At 38.5% G+C, this 25819-nt stretch overlaps 1 protein-coding gene across 2 annotated transcripts in view; it reads right to left on the reverse strand.

Annotated features, from left to right (window-relative positions):
• The window catches only part of ssbp2 (single stranded DNA binding protein 2), a 48869-nt gene that overhangs the window by 6580 nt on the left and 16470 nt on the right, over window positions 1-25819 (reverse strand). For both annotated transcript variants that reach the window (XM_004072436.4, XM_011479253.3), the window contains exons 2-4: window positions 21742-21814; window positions 16799-16860; window positions 16563-16647 (exon numbers count right to left, since the gene is read on the reverse strand). In XM_004072436.4, coding sequence (XP_004072484.1) covers window positions 16563-16647; window positions 16799-16860; window positions 21742-21814 — 220 coding nt within the window. The remainder of the gene's footprint in view (window positions 1-16562; window positions 16648-16798; window positions 16861-21741; window positions 21815-25819) is intronic.

The raw sequence follows: 25819 nt of genomic DNA on the forward strand, positions 1-25819 counted from the left end.
CATCCATTTTTCCTTCAATGAGATATTTCCTGTTTCGTCTGATGCATGGCCGTAGTGCGCAGGTTTATTTTTACATTTTCGTGTTTTCTGTTGTGCTTGTCCCAGACGGGCGGCGCTGGATCATTTCAGCAGGACCCGTGTTTGTTTCCTGTGGTATTGTGCTACCAGCCGTGCCTCACCACCCAGCATCAGCCCCTCCCTGATCTTCCTCAGGAAGATCGAAGCAAACAGACAACACTGACCGTGTGGATTGAGACAGAACCCAGAATGCAAATAGGGTCAAACTTTCATCTGCTTGTGAAGAAAAAATGTAATCAAAATATCTTTCTTGAAAAAGTTCATCACATCAAATGTACTTGATGCTTTAATGAAATGTGTTTTTTGGGGAGAAGCCTTTTTCAGAGCTTTTAAGGAAGCAGCAGGATTCTTGATGCTTCCTCAAACTATTTCTCCGTGGCTTCAAGTTACATCATTCTTGGGTTTGGGTGGTAGAAAGGCTTCCTTCAAACCCCTGAAGAAAAGTTTAGAGAATTCAAGTCAGTTGACTTTGAAAGCTTCACAGACAGCCTTCTGAGACTAAACCCTATAGCGAGTTCTAGAAAAAAGGATTGTTTTCCTGCTGGAAGTTTCTGTGAAGTTTGGCTTCCATACAGACGTGATGGTGTTTTCTTCCCGAGCTTCTTCATTATTGACTAAACCTCTTTGTCCTCCACAGGAACCAGTGTCAGTGGATTATGAGAAACGTGTCCGCTCTGAGACTTGGAGATTGTTGGATCAACTCTACAGTGGAGTTATATCGAAGAGTAAATCCTTCTTTGCTCGGAACTCAGCATCAAGGGTTGGACTGGGGTTTAAATCACCATATGGTTCATAAGTGGAACTGCTGCTCACAACTCGGGGTCAAATGAGGAAATCAAAAAATAAACTTAACGCATGCTTTAGGTTTCAGCAGCAAAGTAGTTTTCCACAAAAAAACAAACCACCCTTAGTGTAACAGAGGGCAGGCTGATCTTTTTAATCTTTCTTCAATTGGTTCATCTTTTCCTCCTCTCCGTTTGGCAATATGACTCCCATTTGATTAATAAATCTAAAGCTATGTACACACCAGGCATTAGCCCGTGGTGTTCACACTGGACAAGAAGGAAGTGGCATCTTTTTCTTTTTCTACCGTTTACTAGCGCATGTACGCCACCAACAGTTGGGAGAGGCTTAGTGCAAAATGTGGAAGCACGTGATTTAAGCGCGTTTTGTACGTAGAGCCCAAGAAGAGTATGCTACGCAGAATTCCGAAACACACATTTAAGCAGATTTAAATAGACTTTTCATAAAAAGTGACTGCTTGAACGCCCATTGCCAACGGAACCCTGTGGAGAGTTTTGTGTCATTATTCCAAAGGCAACACTCACTGTTTTGAGCATAAAACTTTAAAACATTTTGTGTGTTCAAAAAATTATTTTGCACTTGAAACACAAAAATATGTGCAAACAAAACAATTTTACCCTTGAAACTGTAAAATACGTGCCATCGAAACTATTTTCACTCTAGATAAATTCACTTTTTTCTGCTCTTAAAGCGGAAATCAGCTTGTAGACTGGATCAGGTTTGTGTGCGAGGAATTTCTGACCAATCAGCATGAACTTTCACGTCCGTGTGTGATTGGGCGGCTTTTGTTGCACATTTGCAACTCGGTTCAATATTGTTTTTCGAGGGCAGAAGAGAGAAAATTCAAGTGAAAATTGCTTTGATTGTATTCATTATTCCATTTCAAAGGCATTATTTCTTTATTTTTTTCGTTTTTTAAACTTGTCCTGTCCAACAGCTGAGAAGGCAGATGAAAGCTGAAGGCGTCTTGTGTTGGACATATTTTACTTTAACAACAGGGGTTATGAATCTTCTGACAAGTATGTCTGAATAAACCCCTTTTGTAATCGAGGCCAAACTTTATTCATTTTAATTATATTTGAAAATCTTTTGTGTTGGACCGGACGGAAAAGGAAAGGAAGGAAGAAAAGCGAGGGATGTTGGGGGGGGGGGGGGGGGGGGGGGGTGATTATAGAAGGGGGGGGTAAAATCATGAAGCAGCATAAAGCAACTAGTTGCTGGATGTTTATAATCATTACAGTTAGGTTCAGATGTAATACAGGCCTATAAGGGCGGGGCCTGTCCACACACACACTCAAATGTTATAAACATACCCGTTGGCTCCAAAAAATGTTCATCTGCTCATCAACATGTACACAATACAAATATTGTTCCCACACGCATACCTATGCCCTCAAACCAAATATTTCATTCAATCACACAAACTATTTGTGCAAAGGTGAGCTAACACCTGTGGTCCAGTGAGTGTTAATGTTCTTCTAAAATGGATGATGGAATGTAAAAAGAAGGAGGGAGAGTGCCCAGCAATCCCCACACCAAGACCCCCGCCATAGCAGCAGCAGCAGCCAGATCCCCCCAACACCCACACGGTAGCAGATAGAGAACAACAGCGCTCTGGGCAATCTCATCTGCCACCCAGGCCAGGGCCAGCAGGACCGCCACGGGGGCCCCCAAAGCCAGACAGCAGGGAGGCATAGGGGTAGAGAGAGTGCAAGCTCCAGCCCAACCAGGATAGCAGCCAACGCGGAGCCCCGTCTTAGAAGAGCGCCCACAGCCACAGACGAGCACCCCCCCACCACAGAGGAGTTCTGGGCATCCCCCCACCCAAGCCCCAGGCACGAGCCAGGACCCCCAAGGGAGACCCGCGTTCCAGGCAGCCACCCAACCGGCCCACGGTTGGTCCAGGAGAGAGCAAGGCAGGGGCCGGCCAGCCCCCGCCCAGGAGGAGGACACCCAGGAGAAGAGGGGATCCACAAGGAGTGTTGGAAACATGGCCCAACTAGGCTCGGCCACAGTTGGCACAATTTTGGCGAGGCACAGCTCTCAGGGGCAAGGACCAGAACTCACACCACAGGGACACGGACACCCCCAGGCTCAGATGTGATGTTATCCCCGGCTCTTGGCCTTGCCAGAGAACTCGGGGATCTCTCTCCCTGCGTGGAGAGAGGGCTGCTGGGCCCAGGAAGCCAGCACCCGAGGGAGTCGAGGGCATGGTACCCCCCTCCAGGGATGGGGTTAGGGACAGATGGTTTGAGGTCCCAAAGGCATGTTTCTGTTTCAAGTGCAAAATAATGTTTAATCACACAAAATCTTTAAAGTTTTACGCCCAAAACATTGAGTGTTACATTCGGAATCACTCCATAGAACGTAGCTTCAGACTAGGTACTTATTGTGTCTTTGGGGAAGACATTGACGGCATTTGTAAAATTTGTAAGTCTCTTGTAAATGTAGTTGGATGTAACTTTACTTGGATAAATACACAAATTCCCACTTTTAATTTGCTTTTATTTTTTTTTGTTAAGATTTTACGAGTATAAAAACACCAACTTTCACTAGACAACAGATCACATCCTTTGAAATGTTTATCTTTTGACATTTTACTGACATTTCTGAGAAGTGCCTCAGAGTATTTGGTCATTTGTGTGATTGTGGAACAACATAAGTCAAAGCTGAGTAATACTTTAGTGTAAAATTTGATGAAAAAATGTGATTTGTTGCAAATGACCGGGTTGAATCCATTTGCTTGTGACATCTCATGTGTGACGATGAGTGACTATAGCCTGAACAAGTCTTTTTCCAGGTCTTTCCTCTTTATCTTTGTTGTCTTTTGGACCTTTTTTGTCTGAAAATGTCAGCTGGCTGAAAAAAGCTCCACTGAAACTCACTGGCAGCCTCAGTAATTTACGCCAGCTGACTTTTTAGGTCAAACAGGGTCGTGTTTTAATCAGCGCAGAGATAAAAGCAGACTGACGACACTCCCGTATCCTCTGCTGCTCCACCCAGCCACCCCCAGTGTTTCCTCAGCTGCCCCTCCGTCTCCTTCATATCTTCTCATCATTTATGTACAGGAACAGGGATCCGGGTTTCACCGCAGCTTTTAGGCGCTGTGCTCTGCTGCTAACATAGCCGGTCTCTGTGTCAGCAGATGAATGAACAGATGGACGCAGATGGAATCTGTGTCTCCACGGTTCAGCGGCGGTAGACTACATGTCTGCATGATTTTGAGAGTCTGCGTATCAGTGGAGCGTATAACAACATGTCCGGTGTCAAGTGTGCGTAGAGATTTTCAGTCACAAAAAAAAAAAAATGTTCCCTTTCCGTTCCTTTCTCACAACCTGGATTACCCAGAATGCCTGTAGTCCCTGGCAGCCTGAAGGTCTGCTGAGTTTGCTTTCATGCACAGAGAGAAAGGGAGGAGGGGAAAGAAAAAGGAGGACAAGCAGAGATTTTGAATGTTTAAGTGTCTGTTGGAGAGCAGAAAATGTGCTGAAGGAAAGTAAATTAAAAAAAATCGTCTACCTGACCTGCTGACAAAGCAGCATTTTTTAAATGCAGCGGCGTGAAATAAACAAATAAATGAAAAAAAAAAATTAACAAGGCAGAATGTATTTCGTTCCTAAAACCAAGCACAGAATTCGTGTGCAGAAACAATAATGAGGCTGCTTGGACTGCAATTCAAAATGGACACTAAATCTGTCAGAAAACACAGATAAAAAAACAATTATTTACTGTGGGTCCATGCACCAAGAACACACTAAAATCTCCAAATAAAGGTTATTTTAACGCATCTATATTTCAAATCTATGAAGTACATCTCTGTTTGGTTGTCAAAATACAGCCATAATCACCAAAAATGATTGCCCAGCGTCTTCCATGAGAACACTTCGACATATTTAAAAAACTAAGAACTGTTCTCACTCTTAATGTTTTATGAATTCTCACAACTTCTAATCTGTGCCAGGTTGGGTTTTCTTTATCCAACAATTTATAAAATGCAATGAATGTCAGTGTTTCCTGCAGGGATTGCTCCGTTTTCAAAAACGGTACACTACCTGAAGTTACTGGTGTGAATCTTTAAGTTCAAGAAGCCCAAAATAGTTTGTAGGATTTGTAGAAAATGTATTTGCCTCAAAGTTTTTCTTTATTTTACAGTTTTGATCAGTACTGAGATCTTTTTCCTCCTATTGGGGGACTCAAGTCTATCCTCACATCGTCATCGATACTTCACACAGCTTCAGTGAGCCGTTTGGTCGAGAACTTGGATGTTTTTCCATCTTATCCGAAACCAATGCCGTGTGTGGTGGCTGTTGATTACTGCAGGGAGATTACATGGCTCCACCTGCTGAGAGCGAAGTGTGACCGCATTACTGCAGAGCAATGACTGTAGTGACCTACATCAGTCCTGGAAGTCGCATTTCAACACCTCACCTTTGGTGACACCAATCATTTAGAGACTGGTAGTTTGGCACTGACACCAACATTGATCTGATGGTATTCCCTGCATTATCAATTTGTAGATAAAATGAAGCGAATATAATCAAAGGAAGTTAATAAATGTAAAAGAATCCCTCTGGGATTTGCTCTTTCTTCTTTACCTTCACCTTTTTTCTTTCACTAAACATTTAAAGAAAGATTTGCAAAAGCAAAATAACTGATTGATTTGTGTGGTTCCTTCTCATTTTTTTGGCAGCTCCTCAATAGTCCTCTGAATTTGTTTTCCTTTTTTTTACCCAAAAAGGTAATGAAATCTGAGGCACAGGGATCCACTGGTCCTGGGTGTAAACCTGCGTCTCCTGTTGGGATTCTTTGTTTCATCAATTATTCAGAGTTCAACACTTAATAGCAGTCCCACTGGTCAAAACAAACACAACTCTGGAGTATTCAACAAAACTGCATTAAGCTCACAATAATGTGTAAAAACAGATAGAAATATAAAAAACTGGGAAAAGTTACTAAATGTGTTTTTTGGTTTGATATGTCAAAACGTATCTGAACTTGCCATCAAAGTTGTTATGAAACTTTTGTTAATGCAAACTAATGGTAACACACAAAAGAGTTACCTTTCTGTCATACAACCACAGAAAGTAAAATTGTTTACAGATGAAAATAATAAAACTTACGAAAATCTATTAGATCATTTTCAGCTTCTTAGGGTAATTAGCCTTTTTGCTCTTTGCATTCATGCTAATCATCGTACTCCAGGGATCGCTAACCTAATAAGATAACTAGCAAACTTTCATCTTCATCTATTTTCATCTATTTCGCTTTTCTGGCATCATGCTTTTTTGCGTTTGTGTGTGCAAAGGTGGGGAGTCATTTTCACTCAGTATTGCTGAGACAGAGAATGACACGTGCGTGGAATCTCAAAAGACCGTCTGTCTCAGCCTGTATTGGATGTTGTCTGCTCTCTCCACGTCTCTGACTCACAGTCACACAAACAAGCTCCGTCTCATTTCTTCTTTTCGTTTATGACCCCAGATAAGGTTTCAGATTTTTTGAGCTGCAACGTCTATACGGCACGTCACTGTTGACAAGAAACGCTTAGAAACCGACAGACGCGCCAAAAAATGAGCGACACAATTTATCTAATATCTACACAACCTTTGTAACAATAATATTTATATAATAACAATATATTTAATACAACTAGTTTACATTTATAAATAAATAAAAAAACTAGATAAATACATGCTTTTATATATTCATACATATAAATATTAAACAAGATAGAAACTTGTCATAAGATCAATAGTTTAGAAGCAAAAGTGGGTCACATACTGAGACTAAAATGAATTCTGGTTGAACAATTGTGACATTTCAAGCTTTTTCTTCTTTTTTAGGTGAAATTTCTAAAGTATGTTTGCGCTCAGCACTTCCAAAAAGACATGGTGAGCTATGAAAAAAAAGAAGCTTTTTGTCTTCTTTGTTGAAAAAAATAGTGCCGAATTTCAGTGGCAACATGTTAATACTTGCACTGCTCAAGAAGGATCAAAAATTAACATATTTTTCTCCTCACCAGGAGGTTTAAAATCTATATAGGACTTCCAATAAAAACCTGGTTTTTCTAGAACCTGAGTTTGACAGTCAAGTCAGTTTTGACAGTAAATAGCTTGAAGAGCAGTGGAGTGAAATATATAATTTTAGATTCAAACTGAAGCTAATTATTTTAGTTGTGAAAATTTGTTTTTTGAGTGTGAGAGGGTCCCTATGGAGCACCATGAGTGAAAAGAAACCGATAGGAGTGACTCTGAAGGCCACACTATGAACTACAAATGGTACACTCCACAGGAAGGAAGTCCATCCCTCCTCCCACTATTCCACTCCCTCCATCCTCTCAAACACCATTAGTCCACTTCCTGAAAGAGGAGAGGCGAAGCAGGCTGAAAAGAGGAGATGCTTTCCTTCTGTATGACATGCACTCTCTTACCTTAAGTAAAAAGAAAAAAAAGGTTATATATTCATAAATTCAAAAAATGCGACACACAAGACTAATGACTGAAATTGTACGATTTTTCCAAGAAAGGCATCTTTTCTAAAGTTGTAAAAATCTTAAAAATCAGTTTGATTAAAACAGAAGAACAATAAAAGCCAGTGGTCATTGCAGTGGTTATTCCGTTATTCCACACTCTTGTAGGTCAGACCTGTAACGCCAGAATGAACACATTCACTTTGTGATTTAAGCAGAGTTTCTTTCAATTTTGGGGAGAGGTCTTAATCTTTCATGATCTTTTGAAATAACACAAAAGCAGAAAATGAAAAATCTGCATCCAATCAGCTCAATCAGTGACTGTGAAGCCAAAATTGGTAGAGGGAATATTTCCACACATAGACTTTGCTACAAGATGAAGTATTTTTTACAGTATTACTCAAGTAATACTTAGTATTACAGTAAAAATACACATTGAGCTTTAGTTTAAACCACCATAAATTAAAATAAAGCAAACAAAACAAAACAAAGAAAGTACTTCTTTTCTGTGTCAGCAAGAAAAAAACCCCAATACTTTTTCACAAACTAACCAATTCATGAAAACCTTTTATAAACCAACAGAGCTTTAAATTTTACTAGAATCTGTTTTTTATTTCTAGACAAAAACTTGTAGATTAAAATACTTATGTACTAAAAACAGCTTTTGCAGCTCTAGTCAGTCAGGATTCTCTTTGTATTTATGTGTTCTTTTGATTTATTTTGGAAATGAATTTGGAGTTTTGAAAAAATTTGCTACATAAAATGTTTAGTATGACTTTTGTCTTCCATGGGACCATGGAGTGTGTATTGATGGAGTGATATAGACACCCCTAAAGCTGTGATCATGCCAGCCAGACAAACCCTGTGTGTTGTTGCTACGGTCATTTCTCCATCTATTTATAAACTAAAGTCACATGTGGAAATGAAAAACAACTAAATAAACGTGGATGACAACATATTTAATCTAAAGACAAATCTAGATCTTTCTAGGGAAGTGACAGAAAAAATATACGTTTTGTAAAGTGAATTTAAAAAAAAAGACAGAAAGAAGTCTATAGCTATAAAAAGCTGATATGAGTCATGAGATTAAAACATTTTGGTTTCTGTAGAACAAAAAAACATATTGGGTAATTTGGGTTTGGGGGTACAATGCTCAATCTGTGGCTAATTTCCCTGTTATTGTGTGTGTGTAGTTTGCAGTTTTCCATTTTAAATTTTGGATTAGAATAACTTCAGGAAGGGCAGTAGTTAAACAAAACACGTGATGAGAGCTAGAAATGTGCTGACATGAACAGAATTAATGCTGATATATTCACTTTAATGTTCTGTGGGTTCAAACTTCACAAACGTATGCCTCCAGTTTATAGATGTTTGCTCGGTATGTCTCAGAAACACTTCTGTTAAAGCTTTACGCTGAACGACCATATCTGATGGGCTTTTGCATACGTTTTTTTCTTCCTCTCAATTTCATTCCTGTCCTTAGTTAACCTCCCTCCTCCAGGCCATTTTTGCCTCCCCCCCTCTGCAGAGCAGCAGAGCGTGCATAGATCGGCCTCACATAAACATTCCACCTTGACATGTCTAAACGGGCGTTTGACATGACTCTACGTAATTCGCTGCTGGAAAACAGGTTCCTTTGAGAACGGAGAGTTGTTACTCGCTGCAAGAACAGAGGATGCATCGTGCAGAAAAGGGGGATTTGATAAGGAACTTTCTCTTTTCACTACTATACATGCAGGCAAACAAAACTGAGGGAAAGAAACAAAAAGGAGGAGGAATGAACTGTTTTCATTCTTCTATTTTTCTGCTTTTTCAACATTTCAGAGTAACAATGCTGTGTAACCATTTTTAAACCTAATTGAAAATTGACTATTTTTTTACCTGGGCAATTTCTCCGGTCAAACACAAACAACAGGACCCAGACAACCTCATTTTCTTTTAAACCTGTGGAAATTCCCCTTCTTTCACTACCCTGCTGCCTTTTTCCACTTGGCTCACTCTTCATTGCCATGGCAATGATGGTACAGTGAGTCACCTCTACATCTCCTCTCCTAAACATCGACGAAAAGGGATATGGAATTCAGCTAGAGACAGACAGACAGACAGACAGACAGGCAGACAGACAGACAGGGGCAGTATAGAGAGAAAAAGGAAAGCCTGGGGGGGTGCAGTTTCCCTGGAAACCGCACATAAGGGGTCTTCTTTAACCCTGCTGCTGCTTTTTGGCTCCAAACAGCCAGTTACCACAAGTAACTCTAGTTAATCAATTTTTTAGTTCTAGTACACCCACAACCTTTTTTTTCAGGAATCAACACAATAATTAAGTTTTATTTTCTCCAGTTGATTCCTTCATATCTACCTACGGTCAGTTTCCTCAAAAATAACTCCTAAACCATGATGCTTCCATAGAAATAACTAAATAAATAGGAGAATTTAAAACTAAAAACAAGCCACCTGTTGCACTTTACTGCAGTATCACAGGTTTAGACTTGTTGGAACTCTTTGTGAGCCAGCTCTGCCTAAAGGGGACAAACCTTGAGGGAAATTCTACTGATAACATTTTTTATCGGTGGAATTTTAATAAACCTAGAAAAGTCTCAACTGAATTGTTTAAATATATGAAAAAAAGAAGAAATTTAACCAAAGAATCATGAGCTGATTAAAGAAAGAAAGAGAAAGAAAATAATTCTACATATCGTTATTTCTAACAATATATTTTTCATTTTTCCACATCATTACTGCCTTATACAAAAAATACAGATTAGCAAAGCAAAAACAAAAAAACAACAATTCAAGTCTTTGCTTGTTAACTATCCAGAGTGTGTCAGCACATAAAGGAGCTACGCACGAGTGCACACTTACAAATCAGTTTAACCTTTATAGTCTAAATAATGACAGAAAGTGTGCAGCTGTTAAATTGAGTGTGAATGTGTGAGTGGGAGATTATACGTGTGAGATTTGTGAGCATGACGCTAAGAATTTTTATCTAATGGCTTGGCTTTTGGCACTCCTTCTAGTTCCTGTCTGTTATCTCCCACAGCGATGCCACACACCAACACGGTGCTGCGTTTACGGTAAAACCTCACGCTTGTCTGTCTGCTGCACATTTCATGTCTGCTACACTGACACCACACGTTTGCCTTTTACATTTTTAGAATGATGCTTTTGCAATCATAGCAACAATAACATTAGTTTGGCCGTTATTTTTCCAACTTTAAGACAACTTGAGGGTGTAAAACCCTTCTTTCAGTTGATTCATTTGTTCAATAAAATTGTTTAATAGAATACTTATTTATAAGCAGATTTTTCCAACAAATATGATTGTGGTTTGTGCAAGCGTCCCCTTTACTTTTCCTTGTTGCATGCTGAATGAAAACAATGTTTTAATTACGCTTCTGTTGCTTAGAAACTCTCCTCCCTATGGCTTCATTTAACGTGTCATTGATGATTGATTAGTATGGCCGCATGGTGACCTGCTGACCAGCCCAGCGTGTACAGAACCCCCACCAGCCTGGGTAAAGTCTGTCTCCTGAGCAGAGAAAAAAGAGATTTTAAAACATTCTGGGTTATGAATGTCTTCTCCGATTCTTTGTTCACAGTATTCTCTTTTTTCAAACTGCCTTTGTTTCAACTGGCTGTTCTTATCAGGAGGCAGCACGATGTGGTCAGAACAACTGCCAGAGGAGGAAACTTTGCTCAAATCAGAAGTGCAGGAAGAGCTGTCATTTTTCAATTCATCACTCCATCTTGCACCAGTGAGTAACTCTTACCACAACACATTGTTTATTTTTCTCCCTTTTAAATAATTCAGTGAGTTTGTTTAAGCTCCACACCGATGCACTCAACTAAAAAAATGTCAAAATCAACAATTATTTTTATTGACAGAATAAATCTAATGTTGCTCATAATGTCAAAAATGTTTTTAGCCATAGTTTGAAAATCTCTATATCTCTTTAAACTAGTAAGTCCCGCTGAAGTTAACAAACATCAGCTCAAACCCAAAACTATGTCAAAGGTAAATGTCTGCTTCCTGCAAAATGCAATAAAACTGCTCTATTGTAACCTTTGATGGTTAATTCAGTGTTTTAGTATTTCTGTACATTCATAAAACACATTATTTTAAAACCACAAATTAGGGGTGTAACAATTAATCGACTTAATGACTCGGTTTTCAGTCCTATGATCCAACCAGATCAATCGTGTCTAATTGATTCGACCGATTCCATTATAAAATGATTTCAAATTGAAAGAAAACACCATTTGGATTGAGACATAGGTTTCTTTTACCATAACGTAAAAACAACCAAGTGCATCGCATCAGACGGCAAAAAAATGACAGTCCAATGTGTGCAACACATTGAATTTTGCACAGATGTGACCATACAGTATTATGCTTTTCCATTGACAATGAAATTGTGCAAATTGGATTTGCGGTACTAAATCTGCCTGATGGAAACACAACAATTTCGAAAAAACTTGTATTTATTGTATAAACGTTTTTGCGTTGGAGGAGGTGGTTTTGAGGCGTATCGAAATTGACATATTTCGCAAAACTGCAACGGAAACACTCTTTTTGAATTAAATGAGTTACGTGACCAATAACCTGATGGCAATGCACTTCTTGGTAGGAACTGGCTGCCTTAGGTGCTGCACAGCAGGCGCTACAAGAGGTCCCACAGCATGACACAGCTCATTAAAAGCTGAGCGGGTCATGCAGAATTCTTGGATTTACAGATTTTCATAGATGATGATGAGCGCTATCTGCTGTGAATTAAAGTATTGTTCACATCCGTCGCCATGGTTTTTAATAACTTATCGCATGAGTTGGTTTGTGTTACTCGCATAATTATGATTCAATAGAAACAGTGTAATTGCGAAATTGTGTTTTTATTTTTGACAGTTCAATAATTTCTATGACGTTTTGTGCATATGTGTAATGGAAACGCAGCTACTGTGGTAGAATGTTCTACTGATGTTCCGTTTGGATTATTTTGATGTGGAAAAACAACAGTGAGCTGAACTTTATGACACTAAATAGTGAATGGATTTGCCATTAAATCTTGTTTACTTATTTGTTTGTACAGACATCTCATTTACACCTAATTATCTTGCAACAAATACAAGGAATGTGGAAAACTTTAGCTGCACAGATCAGTACCCAGATATTTATCTCTGAGTCACACTGGTTAAATTTTTGGCTAAAGATGTCCTGGATCCATTTTAGGTTAGTGAATCGGATCAAATGAACCGGAATTGACTATGAATCATATCATCAACCACAAATTATGATATGAATTGAATCGTTGTTAAAACGAATTGTTACCCCCCTACCAAAAACACTTATAAGAAAAGTTTGACATTTTCATTTAGTCTTAGTCTTTACATTAGCTTCTAATGCGGTCATTTTTTGGATGAGAATTTAAAAATAACTTATTTTTATGGCTCCGCGAGCCTAAGCAAATGGACACAGCTCATTTAGTATTGAGTACACAATTTACAAAGCACTTAACAGAACAGAAAATGGCCTTTCTGAAGCCCGAAGAGCCTCGGCTGAGAACGGAAATCAATAACCATGTGTCTCCTCGCTCTCTTTCAGCCTTCTCTCCTCACTTTCAGACATCAGGTTACTGTATTAATGCCCAAGAAAATTCAAATCTAGTTACTACCTAATGATCTGCATCTGAATTAACCGATGTTCCAAACTAAACGGAACATAAAAAAGGCAAATGAAAGTGTTCACCTAAATTGCATTCGCACAAAGCTAATTGCATGTATAGATCGTTAAATCTGGAAAAACCAAGCGAATTACGCCAAAAGTCTTGAAATGATGCTTTTCATTATCAGAGAAAGGGGACAAGAAGATGATATAAGAGAACCACTATATCCTATAAGTATTAATTAGGATTTCATTCAGCAATTAATTTTGTACAAATAATTACTTTAAAAACCTCCATCAGTCTCAAAGTCAAGAGACTGACAGAGAGATTAGGGCATTCTTTTACTGACAGCATCTCCTTATTTTTCTTTAATTGAGCTGCAGATCTGGGGCTCCTTCCTCTGATTGTGTGCAAAAAAAAAACAAAAAATAGTGCATCATTGAAGCGGTTGATTGAAAGTGACCTTGGTCTAATTATAGCAGGTTTAATTATAATGCCCTGATTACATCTCAGCTTGAAATATATTAACAAGGCACTACTGGTGGCCTTTTCTAATATCAAATATAATTTGTGGATTTGATTTCTGAATTGAACTGATACTGATAATAAAATAAAATAAAATAAAATAGGTGTGAGCGCAACTGTCCTTTTTTTGGTCTTCCATCCATCCATCCATCCATCCATCCATCCATCCATCCATCCATCCATCCATCCATCCATCCATCCATCCATCCATCCATCCATCCACCCACCCACCCATCCATCCATCCATCCATCCATCCATCTTGCTGGACAGACTTTGTGCACTCCCTTGCCTCTTCTGCCTGTTGTTTGTTTCGCAAGATTGAGGTCGTGCTGCCCTGCAGCTTTCTTCCCCGAGCCAGGATGACATCACCACGGCTACCTCTTCTAGTGCCTATTCATCACTGATCATCATCACCAGCATCAGCAACATCACCTGCAAATGCAGCCAGGCGATCACACACTCTCGCACGCACGCACGCACACACACACACACACACACACTCGTCGCTGCAAGAAAAGAAAGGAGAAATCCTGCCAGCTTGATGAGACTACATTTTTAAAGATGAGGCAAAGAGAAGATTCCTGCAGGGCCAAGCAAAAACTCCTGACCTGTACACCTCCAACAATACGTCTTAATAAACCTCAGTACAGGCTAATCTGATGAGTCAGACTTCTGGCTACAGAGGGAGAGCAACAACACAAAAAATGGGACAGAGAAGACCTCCCCTCCCGCTCCCACTGCAAAAGCACAAAACTCCCAGATGGAAGAGGCACACTCACCCTCTCCTAGTAATCTGAAGCTTTGACGCTGCAGACTGTGTTTCATTTAACTGTATCGGAAATGAGCGAAGCAGGCCAACACAAGACATGCGGGAAGCATTTCAGTGACGTGGAGTCATAAAAACACAGGATTACTTGTTGTCTCCATCAGATTAGCCCTAGTCCTCCTCTCAGGTCTGCTCTTCAGTGTAACTTGCCAACAGTCAGTGTGGTCAGTGTGTGTGCTCTGCATGGACGGCATCTTTCCATCTCAAAGCAGCCCAACATGCGTACACAGTTTGAGAGATGCAGCGTTTTACTTGATGAAACCAGTCACACCTGATTTGTAGATGTGCAGCACCCAATTTCTGTTTCTGGAAACACGTCCCTGTTTGCTGCTGTGCTGAAAAATGGATCTCTAGTCTACTTTGCTACTAAGGCTGTTTTTTTTTTCCCGTTCTCATTAACAAGAGCAGACAGAAAGTCTCCGACAACCGGGGAGAGAAAACAACCTTCAAAGTAAAACACATTGTACATACGCATAAATCACATTACCTTCAAATAGTACCAGTGGGATCTGCTAAATTATGGTGCTTATCAGGAAAAATACTGCTTCCACACAGTGTTCTAAATTAACTCCAAAAAGTCAATCACCAATCTCACATTGCATTTTTTTTACAAGTCAGAATTTTTATTCTCTGTTTTTCTATCTTCTATCACTCTCTGTACTGAGTCACATAAAAAACAAACAGCAATGAAAAAAGACAATTCTGAAACAATATATAGACAAAAAAATTCAGCATATGATATATTTATTGACATACAAACATGCTGCTAATAAAAGCTGGAAGTTTAAACAACATAAAGACAAACCCACCATCTTCTGTCCCTTTGTTTTCATTGTCCTCTATTTGAGCAATTAAAAAATAAAAGCAAGCAAATGTAATATTGCTGCACAATGCAAGGGCTTTTATGTTATTAAAAGCTATTATTACTTCTTAACCTGAATCTGAGGAATGGAAAAAAACAGTTTTTTCTAAAAGTATTGTAATCCACCATTTATATATGTGGAAAACCTATCATTGTACTTTAATATGTTTAATACTTCGATATAATAATTCTTTTAATTCTATTAATGTCCAAATGACCAAAGTATAGTCTTTTAGAAAGATGCCTTTATTGTTCTTTAAGCAGCAGATCTGAAGCATCAATGAAAAATATAAATCCCTGTAAGTAATTCACAGACTAATTGCTATGCTAATAATCGTCTGTAAATGGATTTTGTACGTATTCTAAAGAGTACTTATATACATATAAAAACACATTAATACTTAGATTAAATTTCAATTATCAGGCATGGCTTCATGTTATCTTGATTAGAATAAAGGGAACAAAAACTGCTGACTGCTGGAGTTTCTAGTCAACAAGCTGCATGCAGATGTAACATTGAAGGTCCAGACTATGTTTGATGTTGGAATTCACTGTCAGAACGTCCATCAATTTAGAGACGTGTCATAAAACCTACATGTAATCAAAATCTTTATTTTTTTTAAATCTATTTTTGAAATGAAGTTGCATTTCATAAAATCAAATCCACACTATCCAGATTTTAGAAAAAAGTAATATAAAAATATATGATGTTACTGATGTTACTTCATAACAAGAGATTTGAATTTCATCATGAGAATTTGGACAAAATGGCTTTAATGTGTAATGACAAACCCCCCCAATATTTTTTTACCCCTCTTACTGTATAGATAGATTTATATAGATAGATAGAGAGAGAGAGAGAGAGAGAGAGAGTAGCTTGCAAGTTTGTGCACCCCTGCCTTAAATACTACATAAACATCATTAAAGTGTTTTTCTTCCCCCATCAAAATGGGTCTTTTTGGCTATCGGTAAGTTGGTCAGTAAGAAATAAGCTGAAATGGCTCTTTTAGCATCAAAGGTTGCAGACCCCTGCCCTTTACTACTTTGGACTGGTGCTTCCAATATCTTTTTTTTTCATAAACGTATTCAATTACAATGACAAACAGATGCTCCTTTTTTAGGTTCCAAATGCTAAATGTTAAGAATTATGTGCATGGATAACTGCTTTAATAACACACAAAAGCATAGAAATAATTTAGAAGCACCTATTTTATTAATATGCATCCAATAAAATGGTTTTATCTATTCTAAAGCTTGTCTTTGTTCTCTAAACTGCTCTTTAGAATGTTTGTAAAAGCATTTCAAAAGATCTGTAGGCAGAAAAGGCAAATATCCAGACTCACATAGTCATGGAAGGCCTTGGCTTCACTGGAGTGCTCACATGTGTCTCTTCTCTCTGGAGCAGCACAGTACAGGTCCCAGAAAACACTGCCACACAACATTAAAACAAGTCAAAGATCAACTCTTAAAGTCTTTGTAATGACTAATACAATCAAAAGCTTTTATTGTGACGGTTTTTAAAAACAGGAAATAAGGAGGATGATTTAGAAAAAAGTACTGAAAAAAGGAAGAGACTCACCACCACCAAGAATGAAGGAACCCCGGAGGTTCTCCCAACGTAATGTTCTTCTCCCATCGGATCTGAACAGACAGAAAAAAGAGCAAAGTGATTAAAAAGGCCTAATCTGCATTTAATGCCTTTTGGTAATTATCTGCGGTTCTCTTGAAATTATAAAAGGAGAAGAGGTCTTACTGTAAGTATGTCAGCATCTGAATGAAAATATGTATAAAAAGTCAAAGTTGTGTAAAATATGAAGTTGTAACATGATGGTTTTGAAGACTGGCATTTTGTTTATTTCTTAATACAACCGTAATAAATGCATTAGTTTAATGTTTTTATCTTTTTGTGTAAAGACAACCCTGGCTCTAAACCAGTTCTTTTAAATGGAAAGAATTTAATAAATTAATGTTGTATTCTGAATTTGGTCTTAAAAACCCAGATGAAGGTTGGGTGGTGTGTAAATTAAGCTAGTTTCCTTATTTTTGCACGTCCAGCTTCAAACGTCAAAAGGCAGCTCATGTTATGTGTGGCATACTGCAGGTAAAAGTATTTCAAATGTAGGATTCAAACATGTATGTGCGCATTGATGCTGTGGTGACTAAAATCTGCCAGCCGGACGCGCCGCTCATGCTAAGCAGTGAAAACACAGCACAACAGGTCCAACGCTGCATTTGGACATTCACACAAAAGAAGAAAATTCTAACACCGTTTCTGAAATAAAAAATAAATCAGCAAAAGCTTAAAGAGATATAAAAAAAAGACTAAAAACTAGGTTAATTACTAATTGCTAGTTAAATTTGCACAAACAAGAAAAAGATAAATAGACTAAATATCTATTTAGATTTCAAGCCTTATTAAACTGACATTAAATTAGCCAAAGTCAACAAAGCTCAAAAACAATTAGAGAATGTGCTTTAGAATTCATTAATAAACGTCTATAATTCTATCAGTTTGTAAATAAAAGCTTTGATGAAATTGCAGATGCATTAGAGCCTGAGCGGAAGAGACCGTATTCAACTGTCAAATATATACCAGACATTTTTTTAAAGCAATATTGTTAAAAATAAGGTCTAGGAACTTTTTACTTGTAATACTAAAATATGGATATCAAATGTTATGTTTAGAACAAATAAATTTTAATCAGCAATGTAAAACTGACAGATTTAATGAATACAGATGCATTCAACAAAATTAGATCAACTCAGTTAAAATGATTCCTACAACCTTAAAATAATATAGCACAGCGCTTGTCTATAGGAGTTGTAGTTTTAAAAATAGAAAAAACACAAGCACATGGGCCCTTTTTGTTTTTAACATCATAAAGAACTAAGACTGCTTTGATTTGTGTCATCCAAGCAAATAAATACCACCCAGTTATGAGACAAATGATGGTGCCATCTTTTAAATTTGGCTGCACACAAAAATTCAACTCAATTCAATTAAATTAAATTTTATTTATATGGCCCAAATTCACACCAACAGTCGTCTCTGTGGCCTTCGTACCGGTAATCATAAAATAAACATACAATCAAAAAGGATTATAAATGCATAGAATTCAATAGGATAATACTAAATTTTAACTAAACAGACTAAACTAAACTGGCATCCCTGCCCTTAGACCCCGCGGTGAGGAAAAACTCCTAAAAAAAACGGAATCTGGAAAAAAACGAAGAAACTTCAGGGATGCCCACATGATGGAGGGATCCTCCCCCAGGACGGACAGGCGATGTACCAGAACTCTTAGAGAGTGGGAAAGAGGGACAGTACATGGATCGCACTGCACCAAACAGAGGCACGGAGAACTAAATGATAAATAATGATCAAGAATTGAGGAGAGAATGAGAGTAGAAGTAGAAGTAGAAGTTTCAGGTTTTCATCTTAAGGTTTTCCTGCATGAGTGGAAGCATGACACTATTGTACAAGTGTTCTAATAGCCGAGAAAAAAATCAGCAAAATAACAGGAAAAGCTGAATCACTGCAATTTCAATCAGACCGTCCTGACCTCAGCTGCAGATCAGACACAGTGACTTTCAGAAGGAATGCAAAGCTTTGATGTTTTTTTTCTTCTCTTTTTTAGGAGGGTGGGAGTTCAGGAACTGCTTCCAATCGTTTCACTCACATTCTTTTAGTTTAGACGGGAAGTTTTTGTAATTTAGAGGGGTGATGTTTAATTCAGTATTTTCTACATCAGCTATGATGAACAATGATTTTTATCTGTATTATTAGAAAAAATGGAAATGGCCGTCACATCGCTCATTTTTGTGATTTCATCGGCTTTATCAGTCCAAACAGAGTTCATGTCAGGACGCTCTGTGACGTGCTCTTGTATTCCCTCGTCATCTAGAAAACACTGATCATGAAAGCTCACATTATGCCTGCATATCCTGTCCAGTTGTGGTTTTCAGTGTATGGGGGTTCTTTCATTTACCTTCATTTACCATGAAAGCCCCTCCTCATCATCCCTGACAGGAGTAATGGAGGCTCCGTTTCCAGCGAGAACCATTTAAAACCAACTTGCACTTTTAATATTTATAACTAGGATCTGTTTTGAGGTGGTTTCATCTCTTGTTCAGTCTGTGAGTCAGTGGTCGTAGATGCAGGTACCTGTTTTTCTTTTTTCTGTGATTCACCATCATGACCTTTTCTTTAGTGAGCATACAACACAAAAGGGTGCAGAAAAAAGAAAAAAAAACATCTCGACAGCCTTGTTGTGCTCCACCCCACATCAGGGAGAACTGCATCTCGGTTGAATGTTTACCCAGTGCTTGTCTGTGAATTGTACATAAAACTGGCTGTGTTTACATGTGTTGCACTCGTAGCTAATGAGATCCCACATTTGAATGTAACACCGCCTATCCTTTTTATCTCCTGCATCTGTGCAGCGGAGAAAATCAGAGATGGCAGAAAGAAAATGGTTAGAAAGACAGTGAGATGTTTTTGTGTTACGTTAAAGTCCCCCTCTGATGAAAATCAGGTTTTTTGGAGGCTTTGATATGTACGTGTGGCAGTTTTTTTTTTTTTAAAGAACAATAGGAATTAGAAATCCTTTCAGTTTCGTATTTCTGAGTATTTATCCTTTTAAACCGTTGTCGCTAAGACGCTCGGCTTGAATTAATGAGTCGTGGTGATGTCACAACAGCCCAGCATTGTGCAAGCTCCCTGATCTGCCCCATCCAGCGTGCACAAGCTCAGGTGCAAGAGATGAGAAGGATGGCACATTGCTGCATTGCCAGCACGCAGTGCGACCAAGGCTGGATTTTGTTGTTAGCCGCACATATTTAAACTTAAAGTTAAAATCCCAAATGTGTCAAGTCAAGGGACCTTTTTAATTATTGCCTCAATGAAGAAAAGAAAAATAGCATAAAGTTCAGGCGGTCCAAGCAGGCTGGCTCCCCATCCGGCGGCAGGTCTCCTGGCCCCCAGCTCAACTCCTGGGGACCAGTGATCGTGATCGCTCCAGCTCCATCGGCCCTGCAACAGACTGTCCAGGGTGTACCCGCCTTTGCCCAACACTAGGTACTGCTGGGTGGTTTGAGTTAGACGGTTCAGACGGGTATTAAATTACACAACGCAGCTGAAATCGTGCTGCTGCCAGACCTTTGCTCTGCACCCGTCACTCACATCATGCCGCTGGACCTCAGATAAAGTCAGTACCATTGACTTAACATTAAAACTGCCCACCTCTGCCACGCGAATCGTGTTTACAGCCGAACCGTGTTTACAGCCGAACCGTAACTTGTAATTCTAAACTAACTCTTCCTCTGGGTCTGTGCGGGCAAGAGAAAGGTTCAGCGCTGGTTGCACGTATTTGGAAAATAAGGTGGGAATATTCACTTTCTTTATGGCATTTTATTTTATTTGCTGTCCCAAGTTCATCCATCAGTCTGCATGTGCTAGCATCAAATCAGTTCTGAGCTCAGCCAGTGCTGCTTTCTGCTCCAATGGAGCCTAAATTATGTCATTCAAAGCATTTTTCATGGACTTATCAAAGTTCTTTTTGATGTGTAATTTTATTAAACAGCAGGGTCTGGTACACACATTCATTTTGTCATTTCACACATTGTTCAAAAAGTCCTGATTTGGAACCAAAAATTTGTCACTTTTCACAGATATTTATGCTAAAGATAAACTTTTGAGAATAGAGAGTGTCAGTCTGTGTTTTTCGTGCCCCCACTCCTCTTGTGATATCATCATCAGGAGGGAGGAGGGATCAAGGGCGGGGCTACTCAGGTCAGCACCAGTTGCTACACCCAAATAGAGGAGATTTTGGTAACAGAAGCTTGAGAAAAACATGAAACGTTGCTTTTTAAGAAATTTAGGTTGTGGGATTTTGATTTAAAAACTTCACAAGAATAATTAAAACAACACTGGGAACGATTGTATAAAAAAATGTCATGGGGGACTTTAAGGTGATGAAAATAAGCACCAGCTGATGAGGTAACCTTTTCCATCCCCCTCCCTCTTTGTTCTCTTTTTACTCTTCTGGCTGATGTACAACAAGCCTCTAGCTGCTATCTCCTGCACTGTAATTTGCCATCATTTACAGTCAAGCCCAATAATAATAGGCTGGCATCATTTTTAGCCTTCGCCCTTTTTACCTTTGGAAGATTTTTGCGAGAAAATGTATCTTCATTTTGTGTTTGAAATAAAAAAATATAAAAATAAAAACGAAGAAGCGAGCAGGGCATGAGACAAACTTGAGGGAAACGATCATGGATTCTAGGCTTTATCCACGACATCAGGTAATTATCGTGACTTGTCATTTGCTCCTTGTTTTAGTCCCAATAACTCCTTCACTAATGACAAAATGCCCCACTGCAGCATTAACCCGTTGGCTCAGCACCAGCACAGGAGGATAATTCAATTAGATTAAACACTTTGTGGACATATTGTATCGAAGGACCTTTCGGGGATGGACACATGAAACGTGACACACACAGGAGGCACTTTTTGTGGCTTACCTCTGACAGGAAGGTCTGTGCGGATTTCTGTGCCCCTACATGCAGCAGGTACTCATACACGTAAAGAGCCAATCTGCAGGAATAAACACAAACATCAGAAATCAGGGCAGAGTCAAACAAAAACAGATATTTCAGAAAATGGAGCAGGTCTGTGTTTTTCTGTTTTAAGTGCAACAATTACCTATTCCACGAATCAACTGTTATTTCAAACACATACCCACAAATCTAAAATCCATTTGCATAATACAAACAGGACACGTTGATAGGACTGTGCTGGCTGAGACCACACTGTGAACCACCCCAGTTCCATGCCCAGGGCTCTCCATGAACTTCTCCCCACAGCTTTGATCATAGTTAGAATTAATTACAGGCTTGATTTGTTAATCAATGCTCCTCCCAGTGGGTCTTTGTTGGTACTAGTAAAAAAAAAGAAGATGGGATGATACAGTGGTCTATAAATACAAGATAAAAATTGATCTGCTAAAGATCAACAACAGGTCGTACTCCTGTCGATTTAGAGATTTAGGCAGGATATCAGCATTAGTATCAGCATAGTGACTCTTCAGATTAAGAGTCATGTCTTATTTACATGCACCCATGTGATACAGTGGTTGACCCGTATGGTAGAGGAGCACAGGTGTGTCTTGCAGTTCCTTTGAGTCTTAAGGGACACCTTAAGGGACATCATCAAATGGAACGTACCATAGTCGTGCGTGTAGTAAGTGTATTGTGAAGTATTTGTAAGGCTAATATACTTTATGTACTTAATCTTTAATTTGATGAGGAAAAAAATAGATAAGTACTTCTAGAATTTAGTAAACCACACAAAATAGGTGATATGATGAAAATGCTTATGTTTGAGAAGTTGTGATCCAGCAGGGAAACCTTGATGCGTCTGCATGCAGCTGTACAGAGTCATGAGAAACGGTCACAGAGACAGCATCTGTCCTTGAACCCCCCCCTCCATGAAACACACCAGCAGCTTGATCCAGCCCCTGTTTCTATCTATCCCGCATTGTCTTCATATAGCAGTGTTCTTTAAATAATGAAATGGCTTTCTGTTTTCCCTCCCTGGCGTCTTCATAGCAAATGTTTAGCTGAAGAGATAGCAACAGGACGTTTCTCTGAGACAAGGTTAACAGAACAATGGGAGGCTTGACAAAACTCTTGACACCTCAACAACTGAACATTAAAAAAATAAAAGCACGGCATAACTCTGAACACTTTTAGGAACAGCGGTGCTCTAATGTTCTGTCCTGCATCGTTTTCCTGTCAACCTGCCAAAATCTCTGTCTTTCTCCCTCAAAATCCCCATCACCGGCTCAGATTGCATCAGCATACAACGACTTATTAACACCGAAAGACTTCATGCGTCTGCGGTTAATGACGGGGTGCCGGACGGGGTTGCGTGAATAAACGCATTGTGTCGCCGGAGATAAAACAAAGCTTATCCACAGGACACGTTTGTCTGTGTGCAGTCAGCTTTACTACCGCCCATTAACAAGACGAATCGCATTGAAAGGTTTGACCTCCAACTGACTCCAACGTGTGACCTTTGGCTCAAAGAACACACGGTTCAGGTACGCTAAAGCAGCTAAGCTATTAGGTCAATCGGCACAATACAGTAAATGTGGGAAGCAGAGAAGAGAAGCTTGAAAGTTTGATTAAAAACAAAGGAAGACTTTAAATTCTTTCTTATTTGTGATCAAAAACAAAACGTTCACCAACAACAGGTATAAACTGAATAAGGACTATTTACCAACACTTTATAGTTTGAAGACTGCATCGACCTTCAACCCAGAACTCTTAATTTTCTGGCAGACAGAAAGGCAGTAAAACAGTGGAGTGCTTCGTGCATACAGTCTGTCTGTATACAGACAGCTTCACTTTAAGATTCACATCGAATTCACTTATCCCCTTAAATTCTGCAGGTTTTGTTTCTGAGTCATGGAAATTCCTGTTTTGAACGGAGTCAGCCACAGCAGTTGTGTTCAACCACAGGCTTAATGTTAGGTAGAAGAAATCAATGTTCACCAGCTTCTGTGCTGTTTTAAGAGAGATGTTAGATGGCTTTCTATCAAAAGCGCTTTTTTCCAACCAGAAAAAATGGATTGATGTAAGACACGTATTTGCACATATGTTTTTCGCATTCGAATGTAAATATACTGAAATAATAACAAAATGTCCTGTTTTACATCCACAGCAACCTTATTCCTGGAAAAGCGTCCTGAGGTCACATTGCAGCTTTTTTTTTTCTGTTACTAAGCTGTTGTGTGAAGAAAGGATCAGGGAGAACAGAGGTAATATGAAGCTCAACCACAACTTCAGCTAAAGGCATAAAGATATGAACCTCTTTTACCAGGATCAGCATTCCCAGAGACCGAGTAGATCACTGCTAATCAATTTACTGCAGAAGCAATCAAAGTCTGGCAGCGTTTCAAATCACAACAGGCATTTGCTTTGGTGATTGGATTCTCTTTTTATAGATTAGCTCCAGATTATTTCACCCTTGTTAGAGATGAAATGGAAAGGCAATGATCTGAATCGACATATTAAGTGACATATTTACAGAATGTGCCACTATGCTGACAAAGCCTAATAACAGGTTTGACCAGAAAAATCCAATTAAATGTTACATAAGTGAAAATAGAAGCAATCAAGTCGTGATTAAATTCTTGCCAGTAAACATGCCATCTCCATTAGTGCGGTACAAAATTACCTTTTCAGCAGTCGGTATTCCCAGCACTACATTATTGGAATTTTCTTTTCTTTTTTTGGACTGATAAAAAACACTTGCTACAAACTGAAAGCACATGAAATAGTCTGATCTAAAAAGGAGCCAATCATCTTCCAGAAAAGTGATGAGACACCAGGAGACTAAAAACATTTCCCAGAGCTGCATTAGAACAAAAAATAGACATAGAACATTTAAATATAAAGCTTGTATTTGTTTCTAACAATATTCAAGTCACATTAAAATACATTATTATGAAAGAGAGTAGCAAGGATGAGTCTGTTTATACAGGTAAACAAAATTCTATGAAAATGTGCTTTAACACCAAAGACTCAATTCTTACCAAAGTAAAAAATAAATAAATAATTAGAGCATTTAAACTAAATTTGGAGTTTACTTCGAGATTATCTATGCAACGAGCAAATTCCAAAGGGTTTGACACTTCCGAAGCTCTCATCTTTGATTAAACATAAAAGATCTCTGGTTTTAACAAAACCCTTTATTAAATATGAACAGACACTGCAGTAATTGACCAAAGATTTGGGGTCTTAAAAAGGGTTTAAATTAAAACAATAAAAAGACCAGAAATAAGTAATCACTTCATTTGACCACATTTACTCAAACCCTTGTATATTAAGCATATTTGGAATAAATGATCCAGAAGTATGTCAGTTCATTTGCATAATATTTTGTTTATATCTAAGCAACTGTTTAAAGTTTTAGTTGATGATTACTGATTAAATGGTTAAATTAAATCAATTCAAAAGAGACACCTCAGAAAAAAAAACATAAAGTTGAAAATTGGAATCACAATTACAAAATTGAAGATAGTCCTAAAAGTATAATCTTCTTATTTACCAAGTAAAAAACAACCTTTTTTTATTAAATCAAGAAATATAACCATTTTTTTCAATTTTTCCATTTCATATCATCCATTTTCTTTCTCTAACACCATCTTTCAGGCAGAGAGAAATCTGACCTCTGCTTCACAAACACACAATTTACACAGCACTGTACCAGTAATTATATAGTTGACTCCGACCATTGAACAGTCTTTTTAATTTGAACTTATTGCCAACCTCACCACATCCATTATGGCACACTATGTTGGATTATAAGTATGGACAAGACCAAATGAACTTGATCAAAAAACTTTTCATAAATTACTGGGTATTTTCATCTTTCCCTTCCATTTTTCTCTTAATGTTGTTCTTTTACATAAAAATGTTAATTGAAATAAATGTAAACTAAAGACTTAGTAGTCTAGTGGGCCTCTCTGGAAATGTTCTTAAGTGGTTTTACTCTTACCTTACAGATCGACACTTTTATGTAAGTATGGATACG

Source organism: Oryzias latipes, chromosome 9 (genome assembly GCF_002234675.1).
Source record: "Oryzias latipes chromosome 9, ASM223467v1".
Lineage (NCBI taxonomy): Eukaryota > Metazoa > Chordata > Actinopteri > Beloniformes > Adrianichthyidae > Oryzias > Oryzias latipes.